Source organism: Botryllus schlosseri, chromosome 3 (assembly GCF_051294905.1).
Source record: "Botryllus schlosseri isolate E-star chromosome 3, Bs_hap1, whole genome shotgun sequence".
In the NCBI taxonomy this organism is placed as follows: domain Eukaryota; kingdom Metazoa; phylum Chordata; class Ascidiacea; order Stolidobranchia; family Styelidae; genus Botryllus; species Botryllus schlosseri.
This window is the reverse complement of record NC_137238.1, coordinates 20,390,437-20,410,258: the sequence shown is the minus strand read 5'-3', so window position 1 is coordinate 20,410,258 and position 19,822 is coordinate 20,390,437. Positions and strand designations below refer to the sequence as shown.

Genomic DNA, 19,822 nt, shown 5'->3' with positions numbered 1-19,822 from the left:
CCAATATGGTCAAAATAGATGCGCTCTGAACCTATGAACACTGAAATGCTGTTTGTCATACCTGTGCCTGCAGTCTCTCTTAATAATATTATCAGTCTGATCTGCTGAACTCGTTCATTGCCGACTAGATACACAACTCTGTGAACTCTAGATTATACCAGCACTGGTAACAAGACATATTTAGTGTTGTATTGAATTTCAATTGTGTAATCCAGCATGTGTTTTGGAATATCTTCGAGTTGGCAAGTTTTATGCCATGGTGTTGTGCAATTCTTTTGTGCTCCCATGATTAATAACATACTCTGAATTAGTGGTGCTGAGCGCGATGAGGTCATAGAACTTTCTCAGTGTTTACATCAACATTTGGCAATATCATTTGTTCCTACCGCTCACATGGTGCCATAACATTGTATTACATCAGAGCTTACTCGTTGGTGTCATTACTTTGTGTTAGGTCGTACTGTTGACATAATGATGTTTAGTATTGGTGAATCATTGTCAGTTGAACACAGGACCAATTACGGCAGAGTTGATGTATCCTATCCAATTTTTGCAGCTACTACTAATTTTCGTGACATGTGATGTGTGCTATTGAAATAATTTTCATCAAATATGTCCGGTTGTAAGGGTCATGTCCAGAATATAATTCAGTAGGGTTCACTACACTCTGAGCTGCATCTTAGACACCTGGGCATTTCAATCGCATTCTCATTTTTCCATCACAGCGACCCTATTTGTTTAGATTTCACAACTGTTTTCATGTATAGTCAATTATGTTAAAACGCTGTAACCTTTTTGTGAGCACCGACAAACCGACTTCATAAAAACATCTGCCCAAAACACAGGATACTGTCGGTTAGTTACTTGTCATGCGTTGATGTGTTCTGAAAAGTGATACCGCTAGTCTAACATTGACCTGCCCTGATCTTCGGTTACATTGTGCATTGATTGTGTAATCTATTATTCAAAAGACGTAGGCCTATTCGTGTCAATGTGCACTAGTTGTAAGTCGTAACCATGTTTAAAGTGCATATTGATCGAATCCGGCCTTTACTTTATAGGTTTCTTTATGATCAACCCTTTTCCCAATCAACATTGTTAACTGTCTCACACAAGGGATGTCTATTTGCTGATGACTAGGGCTGGGCGATTATCTGAGTACCGTATCTGGGAGATTCGATTCTGAGTCGAGTACTAAGCTTCAAGTATTGGAGTACCCGCTGCTATAATCTCATTACAGTAATACTGACTTGAAAAGTTCAAATATGATGCCAGTTACCTGTCGTCCAAAATAATGTCGTATTTCTGGACAATGGCTATTTCGTATCGCTTTGTGACCATTTGGGGGGACAATCCTTACTTGATGTAAATACTTTTCCACGAATATTCGTAGCCTTGGTGCAACATGTTTTTCGATGCTAAGCAATATGTTTTAGGCTCCAACGGTGGAAATACACTTCTGAAACTGTATTTTTCATTGACGTAATGTTACTTGTGTGACGGTGTGTATTTTCGTTACTCGAAAAATATTGACTGAAACTGAAATCATGATATGATGATTGTTACTTGTCTCGGATTGGAGTACTCAAATAGTTGAGCCCAGCCTTACTCACTACAAGTGTTTCATACGTAATTTGTGATCTATCTCTTCAGAAAGTAAACCTTATCTTTAAAATACCGGAGCGGTTGTGTCAATACGATGGCTTCCGCCGAACTATTCGACGACCCGTTCGATCCCCAGGAGTACGTGGAGCGGTTAGCCTGGAGAACGCCGGGCGGCGGAACAAAAGGGGGCTCGCGGGGCTTCGACCCGCACATGCTTCGCGACGAATTCATCGCTCACATCGACGAGTTGAAGATATTGGACGGAAAAATTCAGCAGCGCGCCGAAAAACTCGAGGCCGCTTTAGGCAAGGAGTCGCGGTCCTATAAGGAAAAGATGAACGAGCTGATGGCTAGGAACCAGCAGTCTTTCACGCAGTTTCAGTCTCTGGAAGACAGGATTAACTATGTCGCGACCAAGGTAGTGCACTTGGGTGACCAGCTAGAAGGCGTGAACATACCCAGGACTCGTGCTGCCGAAGCCCATCAGCTCATGAAGTATTTTGGAGAGTTTCTAAGTGACGAATTCACATCGGAAGAGCTTACTAACCCTTACAGAGTGTGTGAGGCCGCCGAGATCGTACACAAGCTACACTTGATAGCGCAGGAACTGCCCTTTCAAAGATTCGAGGGTGTCAAAAGCCGAATTGTAGCAAAATATCACGAAATTGAGGAAAAAATGAAGGATGAGTTCAAGGAGGCGCACGCGAACGGAGACACGAAAAAAATGCGCGAGCTCGCCACCACGCTGTCTTCTTTTCAAGGGTACCAGCAGTGCATCGACTCTTTTATCGAAGAAAGCATGAGGGACGCCTTCTACAGCAACGCCGAGATTTTCGACGAGATATTCGCCCTGTGCCAGAAAGTCAGCAGGGTGATCGACGAAGTGTTTTCGTCGCCCGAGCAAGTGACCGGCAAGCTGCTGACGAGAATTTATCAAGGACACTTGAAAGGTCACGTCGATAAAAAGCTGAGCGAAAGCCGCACCACCGACCCCGAGAAATACCTGCAGAATCTCTTCACGCTGTACTCGAAAACGCAGGAGCTCTCGCAGAGGCTGACGCAGTTCAAGCTCGGGTCGGACTCAAATTTTATCGCAAAGCTCACGAACGGGATATTCAAAAGCTACCTCGACTCATATGTCAAAGTGGAGGTTAAATTCTTAAAGGATAAAGCCACGATGATATCGCAACGGTTTTACGATTCAAAGGACCATGTAAAAAGACAGAACGCGCCGGTGTCTTCTTTAAAAGCTGTGATCGCAGATAAAAGCAGGGGGCATATCACGTTCGGGCTTAGCAGCAACGCTCCGAATAATGTGAAAGGAGAAACTTTTCTGTCGCAGGAACTGGCGATTAACGTGTTGCAAGAGACAAAAATGGCTTTCGGTAGGTGCAGAGTGCTGTCTAGCGCTTCGACCTTGAGCAATAACGCGGTTGAGATTTTTAATCTGTTGGTGGATCATCTCTGCAACCAACACATTGGATATGCGATTGAGCTGTGTTCGCAGAACATTCCGTCTTCCGATTCTAAAACCGAGCCAGATTTGTATTTCTTCGACGTGGCGCAACAGACTAACATCATCTTCCATCTGTTCGAGAAGCAGTTTAGCGACACGTTGCTGCCGTTAATCGGATCTTCATCGCGTTACAACGAATGCGCTCAGAAAAAGAAAGGTGTACGCGAAGAAATGGAGGTTAAGCTAGACGCGGGGCTTGACAAGTGCCTCAACGCGGCGATAGGTTGGATGAAAACGATTTTGAAAACGGAGCAGAAGAAGTCGGATTACTCTACGGAGAAAACGCCGGACAGGCAGTGCACGCAAGCTTGCGGCACGGTGTGCGCGTACTTCAAAAAGATAATGGAATACATGAGGAAGTCTCTCGACGGGAATAACGTCGACGCGGTGCTGACGGAGTACGGGAAGCGGTTTCACAGGATGCTCTTTGAGCATTTTCAGCAGTTTCGTTTTACGTTTTTGGGCGGTATGATGGCGATTTGTGACATTAAGAGGTACCGGGAGTGTGCCAGTTCGCTGGAGAGTCCGTTTCTGGAGGATCTATTCGAGAGCTTGCACTCGCTGTGTAACCTGCTGATCGTGGCGCCGGAAAATTTGAGGGAGGTGTGCACGGGGGAACGGCTGTCGAACTTGGACCGGAGCGTGCCGCATTCTTTCATTCAGCTGCGGTCGGACTATCGCTCGGCCAGGCTGGACAGGCTTTTCGCTTGAGCTATTCGGCCTGAATTCGATGTTCTGATTTCAACAAAAATGTATATGGTCGCGATGATGTCGCCGCTAACTCCGCCTAATGGTGTCTAGTAACAAAGTACTCTACTGTAACTGTAACGTCAAACCAAAAATTGTTTGATATATCGAGATTGCTCGAGCTGGGCATATCTCTATCGGCCCCTTCAAAGCCATAGGTCATTATTAACAGAGTAAATCTAGTCTTCTGAAGTACTCGAGTCGAGTGGTATCTGCTTGTATTACTTGGTCAAATAGTTATGTTCGTAAACCACTTCTGATGCAACCGTTTCGATGCATAGATACTAACTTTTGTATACTCTGGAACTATTAGATTTTGGATGCACTTCTATCACTTAAATTGTGAGAGAATAGGCTAAATCAGGAGGCGGTTCTAGACCCAGGGAGGCTGTCCAATTGATGATATCTCTCGCGGTGAATTTAGCGAGGTGAAAATGCATTGGAGTAGGGTTGCCATACGTCCTCCTTCTTCCCAAGGATGCCTAACTGTCCTAATTTTTTGCAATTCGTCCTCCTTCACAGCTTTTAGAGCTAGGATAATGGACAGGGTTAACTGAAAATCGCATAGATGACACGAAATAAGTAATGCGGACGTTCGAGCGAGTAATTCGTTTTTTTTTTAGTCAACACAAGATTTCCAGTAAACATATCAGCCGTTTTCAATTTCGGTAAACCAACTTTTTCGATTTTTAGAAAGTGTATAAAATATGGTAAACCTACATTGTAATCTATCGCTCCAATTAGCATCTATAGGCCCATCCACTCAACTTCGCAAGTAACTGAAAACAAAGGCCTGAAGGCTTGGCATTTTCAACGCCAGCCTCCTATTTGTTGATTATCTGTCCTCTGTTTTGAACCACGTAGCTAATATATTAGTTAGGAGACAATTAACAAAATCCTGATTTTAAAAATCTTTTACTTTCTGAATGCCTCTGGATCTTTTTCCACTTTCCATCTAATTGGAATACGTGAGCTACAATGGTAACGGCGCCGCAGTGATGCGCACTACAGCTTATTTTCAATATGGGCGTTTGTTTAGAAAAATCAGTAACAGATGACTGTATTTCCACTGAGGGTACCCGATTTTATGAGCATCACATCTTTTTTCTTCTCCCTCGATATCCGAAACTTTTACGGCAGACGCTCGTCATCAACTGCTGAGATCACTTAGGCGGGGCGCGACTTCAGACATACGATTTGCAATTTGAATTTGAATACTGTTATTCAAGATTTCTTTGATATCATAATTTGTGATGACCGAGTAATCGATGTCGACCAATGCAACGCAATCAGTAACATACTGATATAAATATCACTGGCTGTTTCGTTACTTCTAAAATGTGCATGCATAAGCATAGGCTAATGCTGAAGTAATGTGTTATTATCATTGTGCATGTGCAGGCTCTTCGTGCTAGTTTACCTGTTAGCCATTCCAATCACGATTCTGTACCTAGTGTTCATCGAAATCAATGCAATTGCGCCAAGATGCCAGCTGTCCACCGCAGCCGCCATTACGGTTGTTATGACGTTTGTTCGATGTTGTGACATCATATTAGGGAGGTATCCGGGTCTTGGTCCTCGGTGTGGGATCGACTCCGGTAATGTTACATTTGATTACGATAACTGTCTGATGCGTTGTTCGAGGACTGGCTTTTCATTGTATCTGCACTCATTATTACAGTTATGTATTCTGTAACCTTGCTTTGATTTACATTTATCAAGTGCAATAAAGATGTTCACAGACAAGTTGCTTGACTTCGCGTTATTGAGTGCTGACTGTGTTCTATGTGTTGTCACTAATGCGTGTTTGTTTCGCGGATACCGAGCGACGATAGCCGAAAGGGCGCGACGTGTAGAGGTATCAAGCACACATGGGGTGATCACTTCACGAATGTAATCGATTGCGATTAGGAGATACAGCCAAATTAGGCATTACTCGATTACGATTACGTATATTTTGCTTCTCGAAACTAATCATAGAAAATATATTAAAAGACAATATAAGGAATTAAGGATTGCGATGAAAAGGTCTAATGCGGGGGTTGGCAACCTTTTTGCCATTCACGACCGCGTTTCGACTGCTCATGTTGCCTACGGCCGCATTCCAGGGCATGGTCGTAATGATCTACCTGGGCGCCAAATACCCATGTTAAAGTGTCTATGTCCATTTCCGATGAACTAATCTATTTAATCATTCATAGGCATCTTATACGCACCTAAATCGCGAGTGGTCAGTGTTCATGTAATGGGATTCGCCCATAGTCGCGTGAAATTTTTGTCTGATTGACCAATGAATTCCGACATCAAAATTAGTAGTTATACATATTACTATCAAACATTTATCCTTTTTCGGCCCATGTGATCAGATTCCGGTAGAGTTGACGGAAGGGGTGTTTTCGAAGATTTAGGGAAAGTTATAAATGATGATGCATCTTCGGGTGGGTCAATTGTGAAGTCACTGTGGTGTTAGTAATCATTGTTTATGTAATTATTACGATGCCTTATATCGCACCCGCTGTCGTGGGTATGGTCATTCCTTATTTGCCGAGATGCTGTTAAGTTGTAGCCGACGTCTCGCTGTAATATTAAAGTAGTATTGGACTCGGCGTTCTGCGTTCCTGGTCATTGGATATAGGGTCCAAGTCAGGACAGTCACTTTGTTGTATGCTATTATTTCTTGACCTCCCATCAGGATTGTCGGTATAGTGGTGGAGCACACATTTCCGAGTTGATATTTCTATATGAGGCGCATCATTTCTTTGCTGTTCGAATCTGTACTGTGGGCGCTGATTGCAAAGGGCACTACTACATTAAAATCGAAAAATGAAGTCACATTGAATCGCGCGCAGCTCGAAAAAAATTTCATGATTAATTAAAATCAAATTGCATGTTGACGGCCGCCAACACATACATTTGAATTACGAGTCCACGGCCGCACAAAATCCCTTCTACGGCCGCAGGTTGGCCATCCCTGGTCTAATGAGATGCCAAATTTCTATATAAATGATATACGTCATTTGTTTGTGACATCATAATGTACCCACTGGCCAACTTTATAGGTGACAATTTATCGCTTCCAACGTTTTTGCATTCTTGCCAGGTTCGTAACTGTCGCACCCCAATATACGGGAAAGCGAGGTCGAAGGGAACTCAGAAGTATTTAATAAATCAATATAAATTATAGAGTATTTTCGAGAGATTTAATTAACGTGGAATTTTTCTTCGAGCTTCGCGATTTGTTGTCTCTAGCTTGATGCATACCTCTCCCCCTAAAGAAAAAAAAGCATGCATGATTTATAGTAGGGTTACCATACGTCCTCTTTTAAAAGGATTTAATCCTCTTTTTTGACTTTTTTTGAAAGCGTGTACTCGGAGGACGCCCTTTTGTCCTCTTTTTTGAGAATTTTGGTCATATGTATAGCCAAATTCGACTGAGAGGCCGTAAATCAGCACCGAAGTGACGCTCCGGCGGGTATTTTGGGAGCTGAGTGGAAAGTTGACCTTATTTTTTTTAGTCAACCACCTGACAATGTGAAGGAAAAAACTGTATGTGGGCGCTGAGCGAGAGAGATGACCTTTTTCTTAGTCAACTGACCACAAAGTTGGAAACATTTCCTATTTTTTCATGCGATTTTCCACCGGTTTGGAAGTTTGAAAATTTTGAAAAAGTGTCCTCTTTTCAGATTTCCAATATATGGTATCCCTATGCTCATGTCATAATCCTGACATAAATTCACCCATGAAATTTACTATTTTCGAGAATTCTCCTCCGGTTTAGCAGGTTTGACAATTCTGAAAAAGTATCCCCTTTTCACATTTCCAAAATATGGTAACCCTAATTTATAGGAATATGCAATTCGGCGCCGTTCATTACAGCGCCACGACACTCCAAGAGACATATGTAGTTTCGGCCAACATGCGACTCCACGAAGTGTGCTACCAAATACCTTGGCCGCAACTTTGGGTATGTGTCCTATGTAAACAACCGCGTTGTGTGGGCGTGACGAATAGTCCTGACCTTCTAATCTCAGCCCCACAATGCAAATGCTTTCTGGACAGGACCGAAACAGCACGTGCACGCCCCCCCCCCCCCCCCCCCCCAAAAAAAAAAAAAGTTGGTCTTGGCCCCCCAAAGGGTAATAAACCAAACTTGTGGGAGCCTCACCCCCCATCAGGTGCTATACGTTTTTACGCTATAATGATCAGCGAGATACGTGGTTCTGTTCTGTTGTCTGATCGGCAGGCCTGTTTATTTTTGGATTTCTCCAAGAATAACAAAAATAGCTTATTTTTGGATGTTTTCAAATTTTATTTTTGGAGGATCTCCAAAAATAAGAATTGAAGGTGTTTTGAGCCCTATTACTACTGAAAAAATCTACCAAAAGTATGTTATTATCATGTATTCAAGTCCTCCAACACATAGATATCATCAGTGATCTTGATCTAACTTTCCAATACATTCTTCACAAATTTAGTATTTGGCCTGGATGATGCCTTCTGATGAATATTAATCACTGGGAGACGCCCCTCCCCCCCCCTTGATTTTCGAGATATCGGCCTCGAACGTCGCAATTGTGGGAAACATTGAGGTTAGGGGTCCAAAAATGGAGGAATGTCTAACTCTTCAAACTTTCCAATCTTTCAAGCCTTTGCTTCTGAAAAGCGCTCGTCAGTAATGCGCTTGAAACCTCATCCCATGCGCGCCTCATTGAACTTGACAGCCCAACACCCCAACACCCTCTGACCTTCCTTGTGGTGGTCCTCGTCCCAGTCCTCGCCTGGACACAGGCGTTCGACCAGGCGTATGAGCTCCTTCTGCTCCATGATCAGAAAGTCAAGACCATGAAGCTTCGTGACGGTGGTGCCCAGCTATGTGCGAGCGTGACCATGCGATCGAGAACGATCAGATGGACCACAGCAGCGAAGTTGCACACGCCGGACTGTTTTCGTCCTTAGCATCAAGGAGTTTGGTACGGTTTCAAGTCAACCAAGAGGCCACCCTCTTCATTGACAATAAACGAGCGTCAACAAACTTGGGGCGCACGCTTTCCATCTACTCTGGATTAAGTTGTGTTGCCGTCTGAAGCATCAGCAGATGAGTCCCGTCATCATGTGGACGAAGTGATTGTGACAGAGGTGGCTGTATATGATTTCGCCGTTCCCTTTGCCTCACTCAAGCTGCCTTCCCGTCTTTTCTACATGTCGCACTGTGAAACCTATAGGGATAAAAAGGCGAAGGGGCGAGCAGGCAGGCAAGGTTAGCAGAAACGTGAAGTGGATTGAGTGGAAGTAGTTTTAGCGTTTCGGTGACCCCTTCCTTCACATAGATGCTGTTTTGTGTGTTTTTATGAGTTTTCTGGTCGTTTACATCGCTCTGACTTGTTTAATACACTGAAAACATCATTCAAAAAATCTTATTTTTGGATGTTTTCAAATCTTATTTTTGGAGAATCTCCAAAAATAAAATCCAATATCCAAAAATAAACAGGCCTGCTGATCGGGAATTGCTTATTTATTGCTTTTACGCAATGACGAGCAAGGCTAGTACTTCTGACGTAATAATAAGCAGTGGCTTTTGAGAATCAGACGTTCCTGCCGTCGCTAACCTGGTGTAATATCTCTTCCTTGTTCACGAATGTTCAGTTTATGTCAAGCCCTTGTACAAACAAAAAGTCATCGTTCTTTCAGAAAGAAAGTGATTAAGTATGTGAAGTTGTCGATTACGGTTACGATTACTTTAGGGTTTTTTTGGAATGTAATCGATTGCGATTACGATTACTTGAAAATGTTGTAATTGTCGTAATCGATTTCGATTACTAATCGCGATTACCCCATGTCGTACTATCAAGATTATGAATTGAGCTACAGAGCTGAAGTCACAACTTATTAGGATGCACATTTTCTCCTTATAAAACGGCGGACGTGGTCTGGGGAGAAATTGGGAGAGTAAGTATGACGTGACGTCATACATATGCATCGGGACGTATGGTGAACAAATATCAAGGCACAGTGTCAAAGTCGAAAGTTTGTGGTGGCAGAGACGCCTTCATCCCCTGGACGCTGCAGTCTGCTGACATAATATGCTCATATTATGAGCATATAGGCTGTTAAAGCTGCGGGTTTATGTAAGAGTACCCTAAATTTCAGGATTCGTTTTAGCTAATGAAGTCACGTGCGCAAATGATGCATACTGAAATGATCAATTCAATTTGATGGTAACAATTTCAACATTTCAATACACCATAAGACTGCGATGTTGCATTCTCTACCGGCGACGCTTTTCGTTGCGTCACATTCTCAAATACCGTACGCCACAGCCGTGGTGTTGCGTTGCGTGTATTGAGCATCCGGACGTGATCTCATTACTAATAGTATCGATGTCACGGGAGTTTGAGATATTTGGTAGGGTCGATTGTCCGTAACTGTAGCTGAATAGCCCAATAGACCATATCCCAATATGGGCTTCCGAAGCTCGCATGCATTGCCGTTTATTTACTAACGTAACTATATAAATAATAATGAGTAGCGAGTGACGTAGTCAGTGATACTTGAGCGTATAGTGGTATCCTCTACCGCAGCTACATAAATCGACCGCCGGTTCGAATCCAACTCAATTCGACTCCTTGAATCCCTACATGTCGGGGTTTCTATGCTCTTCAATGACATCCGATCCGTGAAAGCGGTTTATAAAACCTTCGAAAAAGGTAGGCATACTATAAGCAGGCAACTCAGTAATCGTAAATATTGTCGTCCTCGTGCAAAATGATCACAAATGTCGAAACACCGTTAATTCTTATAACAACAAGATTTTATGGATAGCGTAACCACTATGGAATTCTTGCGGTTATACTACTCAACGCTGCAGGCATTGCGCCACCGTTGCGAGTACACGGGGAACTCCCCGATGTTGTAATTGGGGATTAGGCCTATATATTATGTCGTCGTGTTTGATCTTTTACCGTATATAACGAGGGGCATTGAAGACGTATGCGTGGGTGTGAAGGCAGTGATAAGAAAATAACGATGCAGATAATATTTCTGACATAGTATTTTAGTAAAATAAAGAGATGTAGGCTACGTCAGTTAGTATATTTCGAAGCAGGTAATTAATATATCTTCTGTAACAATTTATAGGCCATCTTTCATCTTCTCCAACCGAGTATTCTATTCCAAGTACGGTATACGGCCTTATCACGGAAAATATGTTCCTATACCATTTTCTAGTGACTTTTAAGATGGTGAAAACTAGGCTATACTACGGTTTTGAACCCAATTTAGAGTTTTGAGACATATTTGCGGTGTTCGTGATTTAAATTCATATCAGCACATTGAGACGTATACGTCACGCCATTTGTTCCTTCACATCTTAATATTATTGTGAAATTTACTGGTGTTTGGAAATTAGATCCTGGATGGCGCCGTGCAGAAATGTCATTCTTCACATGTATATTTATATATATTCCGCAGTGTAATAGAGAACATTTCAGTGTATAACAAAGTGTCCGCCAAGTTCAGGTACAACTGCGACTATGAGGAGCCTCACTTTCTGTGCGTTGATTGTATGTTTTATGGTGTTTGTGGAAAATTTCGCATCAGTAAGTATTATTGAGATTCGGATATAGCTCTTTTCATAAATGCAAAGTGAATCCAGTGTATTCCAAGATTTTAGAGAGGCGACATTGCACCGATCAGGGCTGTGAAGTCGAAGTCGTGGAGTCGGAGTTTCGTTTAAATGCTCTCTTGTTGGAGTCGGAATCGGGGTAGATACAGCCTGGCGTCGGAGTTTGTTAAAATGCCTCGACTCCTACTCCAAGTACTTTAAAATATAACCAAATAAAGTGGCGTTGCTGGTTGCAGTTACAGAAGTTATCAAGTTTTTTTTACGCTGTCAGTGTGAGTACTGTTTCATAATTTCCGCGAACCACACATGTCTTACAATAAAAGGTATAATTCTCTGAGTAGATTTACAGGAATGTCGGAGTCGGAGCTCTGTGAATAAAATATTAAGAGTAGTAGTTGGTGTATTAAAAATTTATGGAGTCAGAGTCGGTATATTGAAAACGTCTGGAGTGGGAGACGGAGTCGGTGGTAAAAGGAACCGACTGCACAGCCCTGCCGCCGATGTTTACTATATATGGCACTTGCCATTGTAATAGGCTTATCGCCATAGCGACATACAAGCACCCACCGTTGGAAAACACACTTTTTAGTCTGGACAACAAACTTTTCCCAATTATAGTAACTATGTTTGATTTGTTTTCAGAGCGATGCTCGACTTCCCGCACGAACAGCACTTTAGGCCCTGAGTACCTATTTCCTTAGCAAATACAATATATTAAATGTATAATTATTGCCCATTTACAGGTAGAAAGCAGACCTAAGCGCGTGATTCAAAAACATCTCTGCCGAAAATGCGAAAGACGCGGCGTATCTTGCTACCAACCCGCATCAGGAATCGGATGGTGTTGCGGATGTAATAGCGGAGAAACGTTGATAGGAGATTGTCGGTTCGTATCAATTCAGCTGAACTTGAGTTTTATTTATAGTGAGAAAGGCAACGTTCTAGAGAAAATATTTAGTATCAATTACCAATAAATACAATCGTTTACTATTTGTGTGAAGTAGCCTTGATTGAATATTGTGTTAAATAATATTCTCCATAGTGAGCAAAGGCGTCAAGCGTAAGCAATACTTAATATGCCCTCATCATTACAATGTATCAGATACCCAGTTGGTATCGGAGGGGGGGGGGCAATCGCACTGTGTAGAGGTCATATAGGCTACTTCCGAAGTTCCAAAGTGCATCTTCGTGACGAACACAATTTAACCAGTGTCAATACAAAGATGTGCTAATTTGTACCTCTTACTTGATAAGTTTTCAGGCCTTCCATTATGCACTTCCACTGAAAGTTGCTTCGACACGTTTTAGAAACTTTTATTTACTTATGAGTCGCAACGCCGACTAGTTTTTCCGGTGACTATTGTAGTAGCGTGACTGACGGTCTGTCTAATATACGAGACGTGAGTCCTCAAGCAGCCATGTATTCAGTGACGACCAAGCACCTGCGATGTCGTCACACCCTAGTGGCGCCATAGAGCTACCACTACATCTCCCTTCTCGGGACAAGCACAAATGCTTATAAGCAGCACAAACATATACAATGCAAGCACAGAATGAAGACAATAAACAATCCGAATTGAGGCAGTTAGCGGTACAAAGGTATGAAGCAATTGGCAGGCAAGAGGTGAATGAAGAACACAACATATTTACACACACTACTCCTATAACTACATCAGTACTCCTCGATGTATCTGCGAGGTGCGGTTCTGTTCCGATCCGACCGTCGGACTATCGCCGCCTCATGATGGACATCACGATCGACACTAGTAGCGCTCGAACTGCTATCTCCTCCCTGATCGGGAAATTTGAAGAATTCAGCTGCCTCACTGGCGGTAATGTCGACGCCTTCTTGCGGGGCATTCTCCGTCTGGTATCTCCGCACCATTCGGCGATTTCTTCTGAAGGTACCACGCCCAGTTCTGATAACCAAGGATCTGGGTTAAGTGTCAGTGTCAAGTTTTTCCACAACACCTTGCGATTTGCAGTCCGGAATCCAGACGCGATCTCCCACCTTGAACTCATCTCCAGGTACTACTCTGTGTCTTTTGTTGTAATCACGAGTAACTCTGCGTCGGTAATCTGCTTCAGCTTTTTTCACGGCGGTTCGGTCGACAGACTTGGGCAGAAGATCGTCTGGATGACACGGTACTCTTGTTCTTAGTTTGCGGCCCATGCTCAATTCTGCCGGCGAGTAGCCGATAGCCAATGGCGTGTTGCGGTATGTGAGTAGCGCCAGATATTCATCGTCACATTTTCGCAGAAGGTTTTTGATGGTCTGAACGGCACGCTCAGCCTCCGAGTTCCCCTGTGGATATCTAGGTGAGGACATGATATGTTCAATTTTCCAGCTTTCGCAAAATGCCGCAAAGTCGCGGGAAGAGAACATAGGTGCTCCATCGGTGACCAAAGTCTCGCAGATGCCATGCCTACTGAAAATCTTCTTGAATTTCAGAATCGTCTCTGCTGCGTTCACTGTTTTGGAGACTATGCAAATCTCAATGTCCCTGGAGTAGTAGTCAACGGCTAGCAGGTACATGGAATTCTGGTATTGAAAGAAGTCGGACAAATATACGCTCCGTGGAATCCGATACTGTTGGTGAAGACGATGTGGACGGACGCTCAAGTCCCATCGCACCAGTCTTTGTGGGGTCTGTGATTGCTGCTGTAGATTTGGATAGTGCTCCCAATACCAATACAGTTAACATGGAGCCTGAAATCCCACACCAGGGGCTGACCATTAGCACGGTGGAACCAGCGGAAGATATTGGCTGGTTTGTCAAGCTCAAAGTTGCCCTTGACCTGCTTACATGGTGCGTTGATACTGGCGCACAAGTATCAGTCATGCCCTTGCACATATACAAGCGTCAATATGGATCCATCAGACCCTCCGACAAACGTTTGATGACTGCAGGGAATAAGGAACTTTCCACCCTTGGCTATGTCGCTATGACGCTCGGGTTTGAGGATAACTCCGTTGTGGAAAAGGTCTACGTTGTCCGGGATACGCCTAAACTACTCTTGGGTATCCCAGGGGCATTCAAAATCGGACTCCTGCAAGATGTGCCGGGTACAGTTAGCATCCGTGCAGTAGACTGTGCAGTAACTCCCTCGCTTCGGTCTAAGGAAGAGGTCATGAAAGCTTACCCTGAACTCTTTCAAGGAGTGGGAAAAATGAAAGGACAGTACTCTATCAAACTGAAGGCGAATGCTAAACCGATTAGCCTGAAAGTACCTCGCAGAGTTCCCATTCCTTTGCTTGGTAGTTTGACTGCTGAGCTAAATAAATTGCAAAAGGCGGACATAATTGAGCCTGTCAACGAGCCAACAGACTGGTGCGCACCGATCGTTGTCGTACCAAAGAAAAACTCTGAAATACGCCTGTGTGCTATATTGTGATTATGTTCTAATGTCGGGAATATAGTCTTTTAACAGATATCGCAGCATATAGGCTACTTCTTCCTAATATACATGTTCAATAAGTTGAATTTGCGTCATTCGTTGAAATGTGCAAAATGGAAATAAAGTTTTGAACAAAATATTAAAAGACGAATAATTTTAGGGCTAATTTGGTTGTTTACCGCCGCAGGCACGAACTTGATAATGCTTTTCTTCCCATATGCGTAACCATTCATGAATGTAATTTGTTATTCACAGAACCTACTTCCCTGCAACGAGAAAGTGCTCTAAGAAGAAGAGGAAATCTGTTTGGGTGAACAGATCTAGAAGGGGAAGCGAATATGTGAATCTGCATAAACATAAATATTGACAATACCTAAATGCATCGCTCATTTCGTCAACTCTATCGCGGTCCATTTGAATGGCCTGATGTCACCAATTGCTTGTCAGCGAATCACTGCCTTATTATTCCATGATGATAATGAAGATGACGTATTTTTACAATCGACTGTTATATGTTATTGTGCGATAGATTAGGCACCGCAAATGTCAGAGGAGGAGGACACCAGGATCCGCCATTTCACCTGAAGTGTTTTTGCGGAGAATATTTCGCAGCATCGTCGAGTGTTGTTGTTCGTGGTGATTGTCGACTACAATGGTCATTTTTACCAGGCCGATATTCATTATTTTTTGATTCCGTAACTGCCGACTTGTAGCACGGCCCACTTTTACAGGCTTTTTAAAGAAGCCACTTACGTGGATGAGATGGCGAGGAGTAACCGAGATAAACCTCCAACACTTACGCAGGATTCCGGAGTCAACGTTGGTCTGACTCGAACCCACATCTCATTGGTGCGGCAGCTGTGGATACCACACGCTATCTATCGCCACTGGTCGTCGAGTGTGATCCAAGTCCTGCCAATTTTAATCGCTGTGTACTGTAACAAATAGAGACAGTCAAAAAGCAATCATTACTCTTACTCAAATAACTCGATTATCTAAAAACAGATTATTGCTGGGGCACATACTTTCTTGCCCTGCGCGGTAGCGCTCATAGCTAGCTTTAGCAGTAGCTATACCAAGATGTTCATATTGAAGAACAACAATTTAGTTTCTTTATTCGTCTTATACAATGCAAAAGTAGCGAGATCACGACCTTTAGAGATATTAAATCGCCAAAAGCGGGGGTTGGTATGCGACTATTACGGCTTTGGATACAATGAGGCTGATGTCACTAAAACTGATCGTTGATTGTAGTATTAATGGATGACTCTTTTCTTTTATGGTCATCAATGATTCGATGCTTCCAGTCACGCACGGAAAGATGAGGCACTATTATGGTTGCATTTAAAACAAAAATCAATTTAAAACAAACATGTTTAAAACAAGGCCTTTGTGTAAAACATGTTTTTTATTGTGTTTCTTCAAGTAATGACGTCACCGATATTCAATTGTGACGTCATAGTGGATTGACATTCACAATTGAAAATATAGGGTAAATATATAAAGCCTCCTTTGACGAAATATCTACGTACTATAGCTGTTGAACCGACTATTTTGAGGTTTTCAACCATCTCAAAACACAATTCTGTAATTTTTTAAAATGCTTTGTTTCCAATTTTAAACAACCACTTAATTGTTTAATGCAATCCTAGCCACAATCGTACATCGATAACACTTTAAAAGCCCGATATATGAAGAATAAACGTCACTTCGATAATTTTGCAGTGCCACGGGAGAGATAGCGTAGTTCCATTGTACATTATGTGTGTGGGACTGTGGGTATTGCGCAGATGAAATTATAATCTGTTCATTGATTGATTGATTGATGTCAGTCGCAATAAGGAAGCTGCTGGTTTTAGCCTGGGCCGGCGACTTTGTGAGAAAATGACGAGTTGCTCAGTTTTGCTAACCGATGTAAATTTACAGTAGGCGTAGGCTACTGATTTATAATACAATTATGGACATCCGATTCGAACTATCTCTCTCTCTCTCTCTCTCTCTCTCTCTCTCTCTCTCTCTCTTCTCTTTCTCTTTCTCTTTCTCTTTCTCTTTCTCTTTCTCTTTCTCTTTCTCTTACTCTTTCTCCCTCTCTCTTTTTCATTGGAACAATGGAAAACTCGACAGGTTACTGTAAAGGGAAGGACTCAGTTTATTTTTGTCCTTGATGTTTTTGCGGCATATACACCGACTCATCATATACACACGATCTGTGCATATCCATTCCATAAGTAGGCTACACGATGTGCATATGCCGCTGGACAAGGAAGATGCAGATATAGCCTGAAGGCTTTCTAAGTATTGCACCACCCCTCCGTGCTATTCCAGTAATGTATGAGCGCCAAGTGGGGAAGTCATGGATACCAATGTTACTAATCAGGTCTTTCATCTGACCCGGCCGGGGATCGAACCCACGACCTACCGATTAAGAAGCCGGACGCTTCACCATCACGCTATATCTTGTCGGTAAATAGAGAAAGGTAAGACGTCATGAAATATGACTACAAGGAGAAGCGAAAATTTTGACTACATTATTGGGTTAAGTTCTGCAAATAGAGGAAAAAGTGCTTGAGTATAGGCTACTTCGGACAAGCAGAACGAAGTACCTCGTTATACTGACCCCCTCTCCCGTAAATCACCTTATAAGAAAGCAAATGTCTAACATGTTCAATGTTCATTGTTGATACGTCAAATTATAACTGTCCGCAACCATTTAATAAGGCCTAATCAAGTCTGTGACATCGACCAAATTCCGAGAATTAAGTTTCTACTCAGTTCCGAGATTTCAGGAAATACAGACAAAAAGTAATTTACTGAGGCGAGAACGCCAATGTTAAAATTGCTGCGTGCAAATTACTATGTTCAAAGAATATATCGCAGGCCTACCCACGGAAAACCGATTGGTGCCAATCGAGATTGTTTTGCGCAATAGAAGGTCACACTGTGACGTGCTGTTGGCGTTCTTTGAATTTTGAAGAGCAGAAACAGTATTTTCATAACGAACGACATTTGCCAGCTTGACGAAGGTTTGGAAATATCACGCGAAGACGGTTATGATCACAATAAATAATTCCACAATCAGCGATTCGGTCGATTTAAAAATCGACTTCGATTCCATACAATCATTATGAAAGATAAAATTTGAAAAATTTGCCTAAATTACAAAAATGACTCTCTAATTTGTGTTCATCCACGACATAATTTTTGGGCCCTTCGATCTCATCCCCCCTATTGGGGGTTTGGGGTATAGTATAGGGGAGATGTGGTACCGATGGATCACTGGGGCCGAAAATACTTTGAAAATTCTCTATGATAATTCCATGATTACCCTCCGTGAACTTGTCTACAATTGCATGCTGGCAAAATCTTTCCTCACATACAAAAAAAATTGGACGTGCGCGAGCTATGGGGTCTCTCAGAGATGTTTTTTGTTTTGGGGGGTGTAAACTAAATTTAGATCGACATATACATTTTTCTTTGTAACCTTCAGCACGAACAAACCAGCAATCATTTTTATTGTGAAGTGTAGGGCTTGTATCAGGCTATATAATGGCACCTACTATTTTTTCCAGTAGGCTACTTTCCTTGAATGGAATTTTTTTCGATTTATGTATAAAATTCGTAGGGTGGGGACCGATGATACAATAGCCAAATCAAGTAAAATAATCAAGCATACTAATCATGAAACAAATGAAACATGCCTACGTACAGAAAATATTTATGTAATAATTGCATCTGATGTTTTATCGCTATAACGAGGTATTTGGATGTCACACTGTCGATCAACGGGCATTATGTATGTATCCTCAAATTTATAAGTCCGAGCCTAAATCGAAACGTGATTTTATAACAACATTTGAGTTAATATTTATTCTATTTTTCGACGGTTGCGATCCAGCATTTTTCTTTGGCTTGCTGTAGCTTAGATTATAATACTGAGCAAGAAAAGTTGTCACATCTGAGTTTTTTAGGGTATATGTGTCATAGGTCCCCGGGTCGTGTGCCATTGGACCCACCGGGTGGGGACCGATGACACGTTCGAGCAACAAATTTTGAACATCCATAAATATTTTTTGATAAGACGGATATGTGCGCGATAGGTATAGCTTGTATCAAAGTGCTGAGCCAGCAAAAGATCTGCTGTTTTCGGCTGAACATTTTGGGGCCAGCGATCATTTTCCAATTTTTGATCCATCGGTACCACATCTCCCCTAGGCCTAGTTACGGTCCCGGTAGTATTGATTCACCGAAATCACGTTAAGAACTGTTTGAAGCTGGCCTTGAATGGTTTAGCCATTACAAGTATATTTATTCACCACCATAGTGGAATAAAAAAAAAACAATCATGCAAACTAAGTTCGTGATGCGGGGATTAGACCCTGTGTTTCGCGACGTGCGTGGAACCGCGGACAGCTACAGGTAGGATACAAGAGTTGGGCTAACAGAACCGTAACTGCAGCAACCCTCTCCCCCAATGGCAGGGGGTCTAAGGAGGCCTAAAATTGTCCCGTTTGTCATTTTTGGAAGATAATTAATAACCATTGAAATTTTCTCTGAGCTTCGCGCGATTTCATTTCTTTTACATTTTAATATGCGAACGGTAATAAAATGCGTAGATTTTTTTAGAGAATATAGCCATATTGGCGCGGCGATTACCACGCATTGATCAGGACTATGACTTTAGGCCAGGGGTTCTCAACTTCCCTTGTGTAACGGGTCGCATTTCAACAGCAAAAGACGCTGCGGGCCGCAGAACAATATTACCATGTATTTGTGGGCTACAATTAAATTTAGGCTAGCCTACTGTAGCCTATTTACCACTCGCATACGGGCATTTAGTACATTTTTATGTATTATAAAGCATCATTAACGGACAACGTCCGTAAGTTTGCAACTGCTGCTTATTGTGAGAATATGTATCTTCTTGCGGCGAAAGT

General features: G+C 42.5%; 2 protein-coding genes and 1 long non-coding RNA gene across 3 annotated transcripts in view; 2 read left to right on the top strand and 1 right to left on the bottom strand.

Moving 5' to 3' along the window:
- LOC145436055 (uncharacterized) overlaps nucleotides 1-19,822 on the bottom strand; it is a 307,559-nt gene that overhangs the window by 198,308 nt on the left and 89,429 nt on the right. The window lies entirely within an intron of this gene.
- LOC145436014 (exocyst complex component 5-like) lies at nucleotides 1,700-5,618 on the top strand. The gene has a single exon (XM_080313298.1). It carries the CDS (start codon nucleotides 1,700-1,702, stop codon nucleotides 3,830-3,832), a length of 2,133 nt encoding a protein of 710 aa, XP_080169424.1. The 3' UTR covers nucleotides 3,833-5,618.
- Nucleotides 11,330-15,389, top strand: LOC145436048 (uncharacterized). The gene is made up of 3 exons (XM_080313339.1): nucleotides 11,330-11,463; nucleotides 12,233-12,375; nucleotides 15,144-15,389. The coding sequence occupies exons 1-3, from the start codon at nucleotides 11,398-11,400 to the stop codon at nucleotides 15,253-15,255; spliced, it is 321 nt and encodes a 106-aa protein (XP_080169465.1). The 5' UTR covers nucleotides 11,330-11,397; the 3' UTR covers nucleotides 15,256-15,389.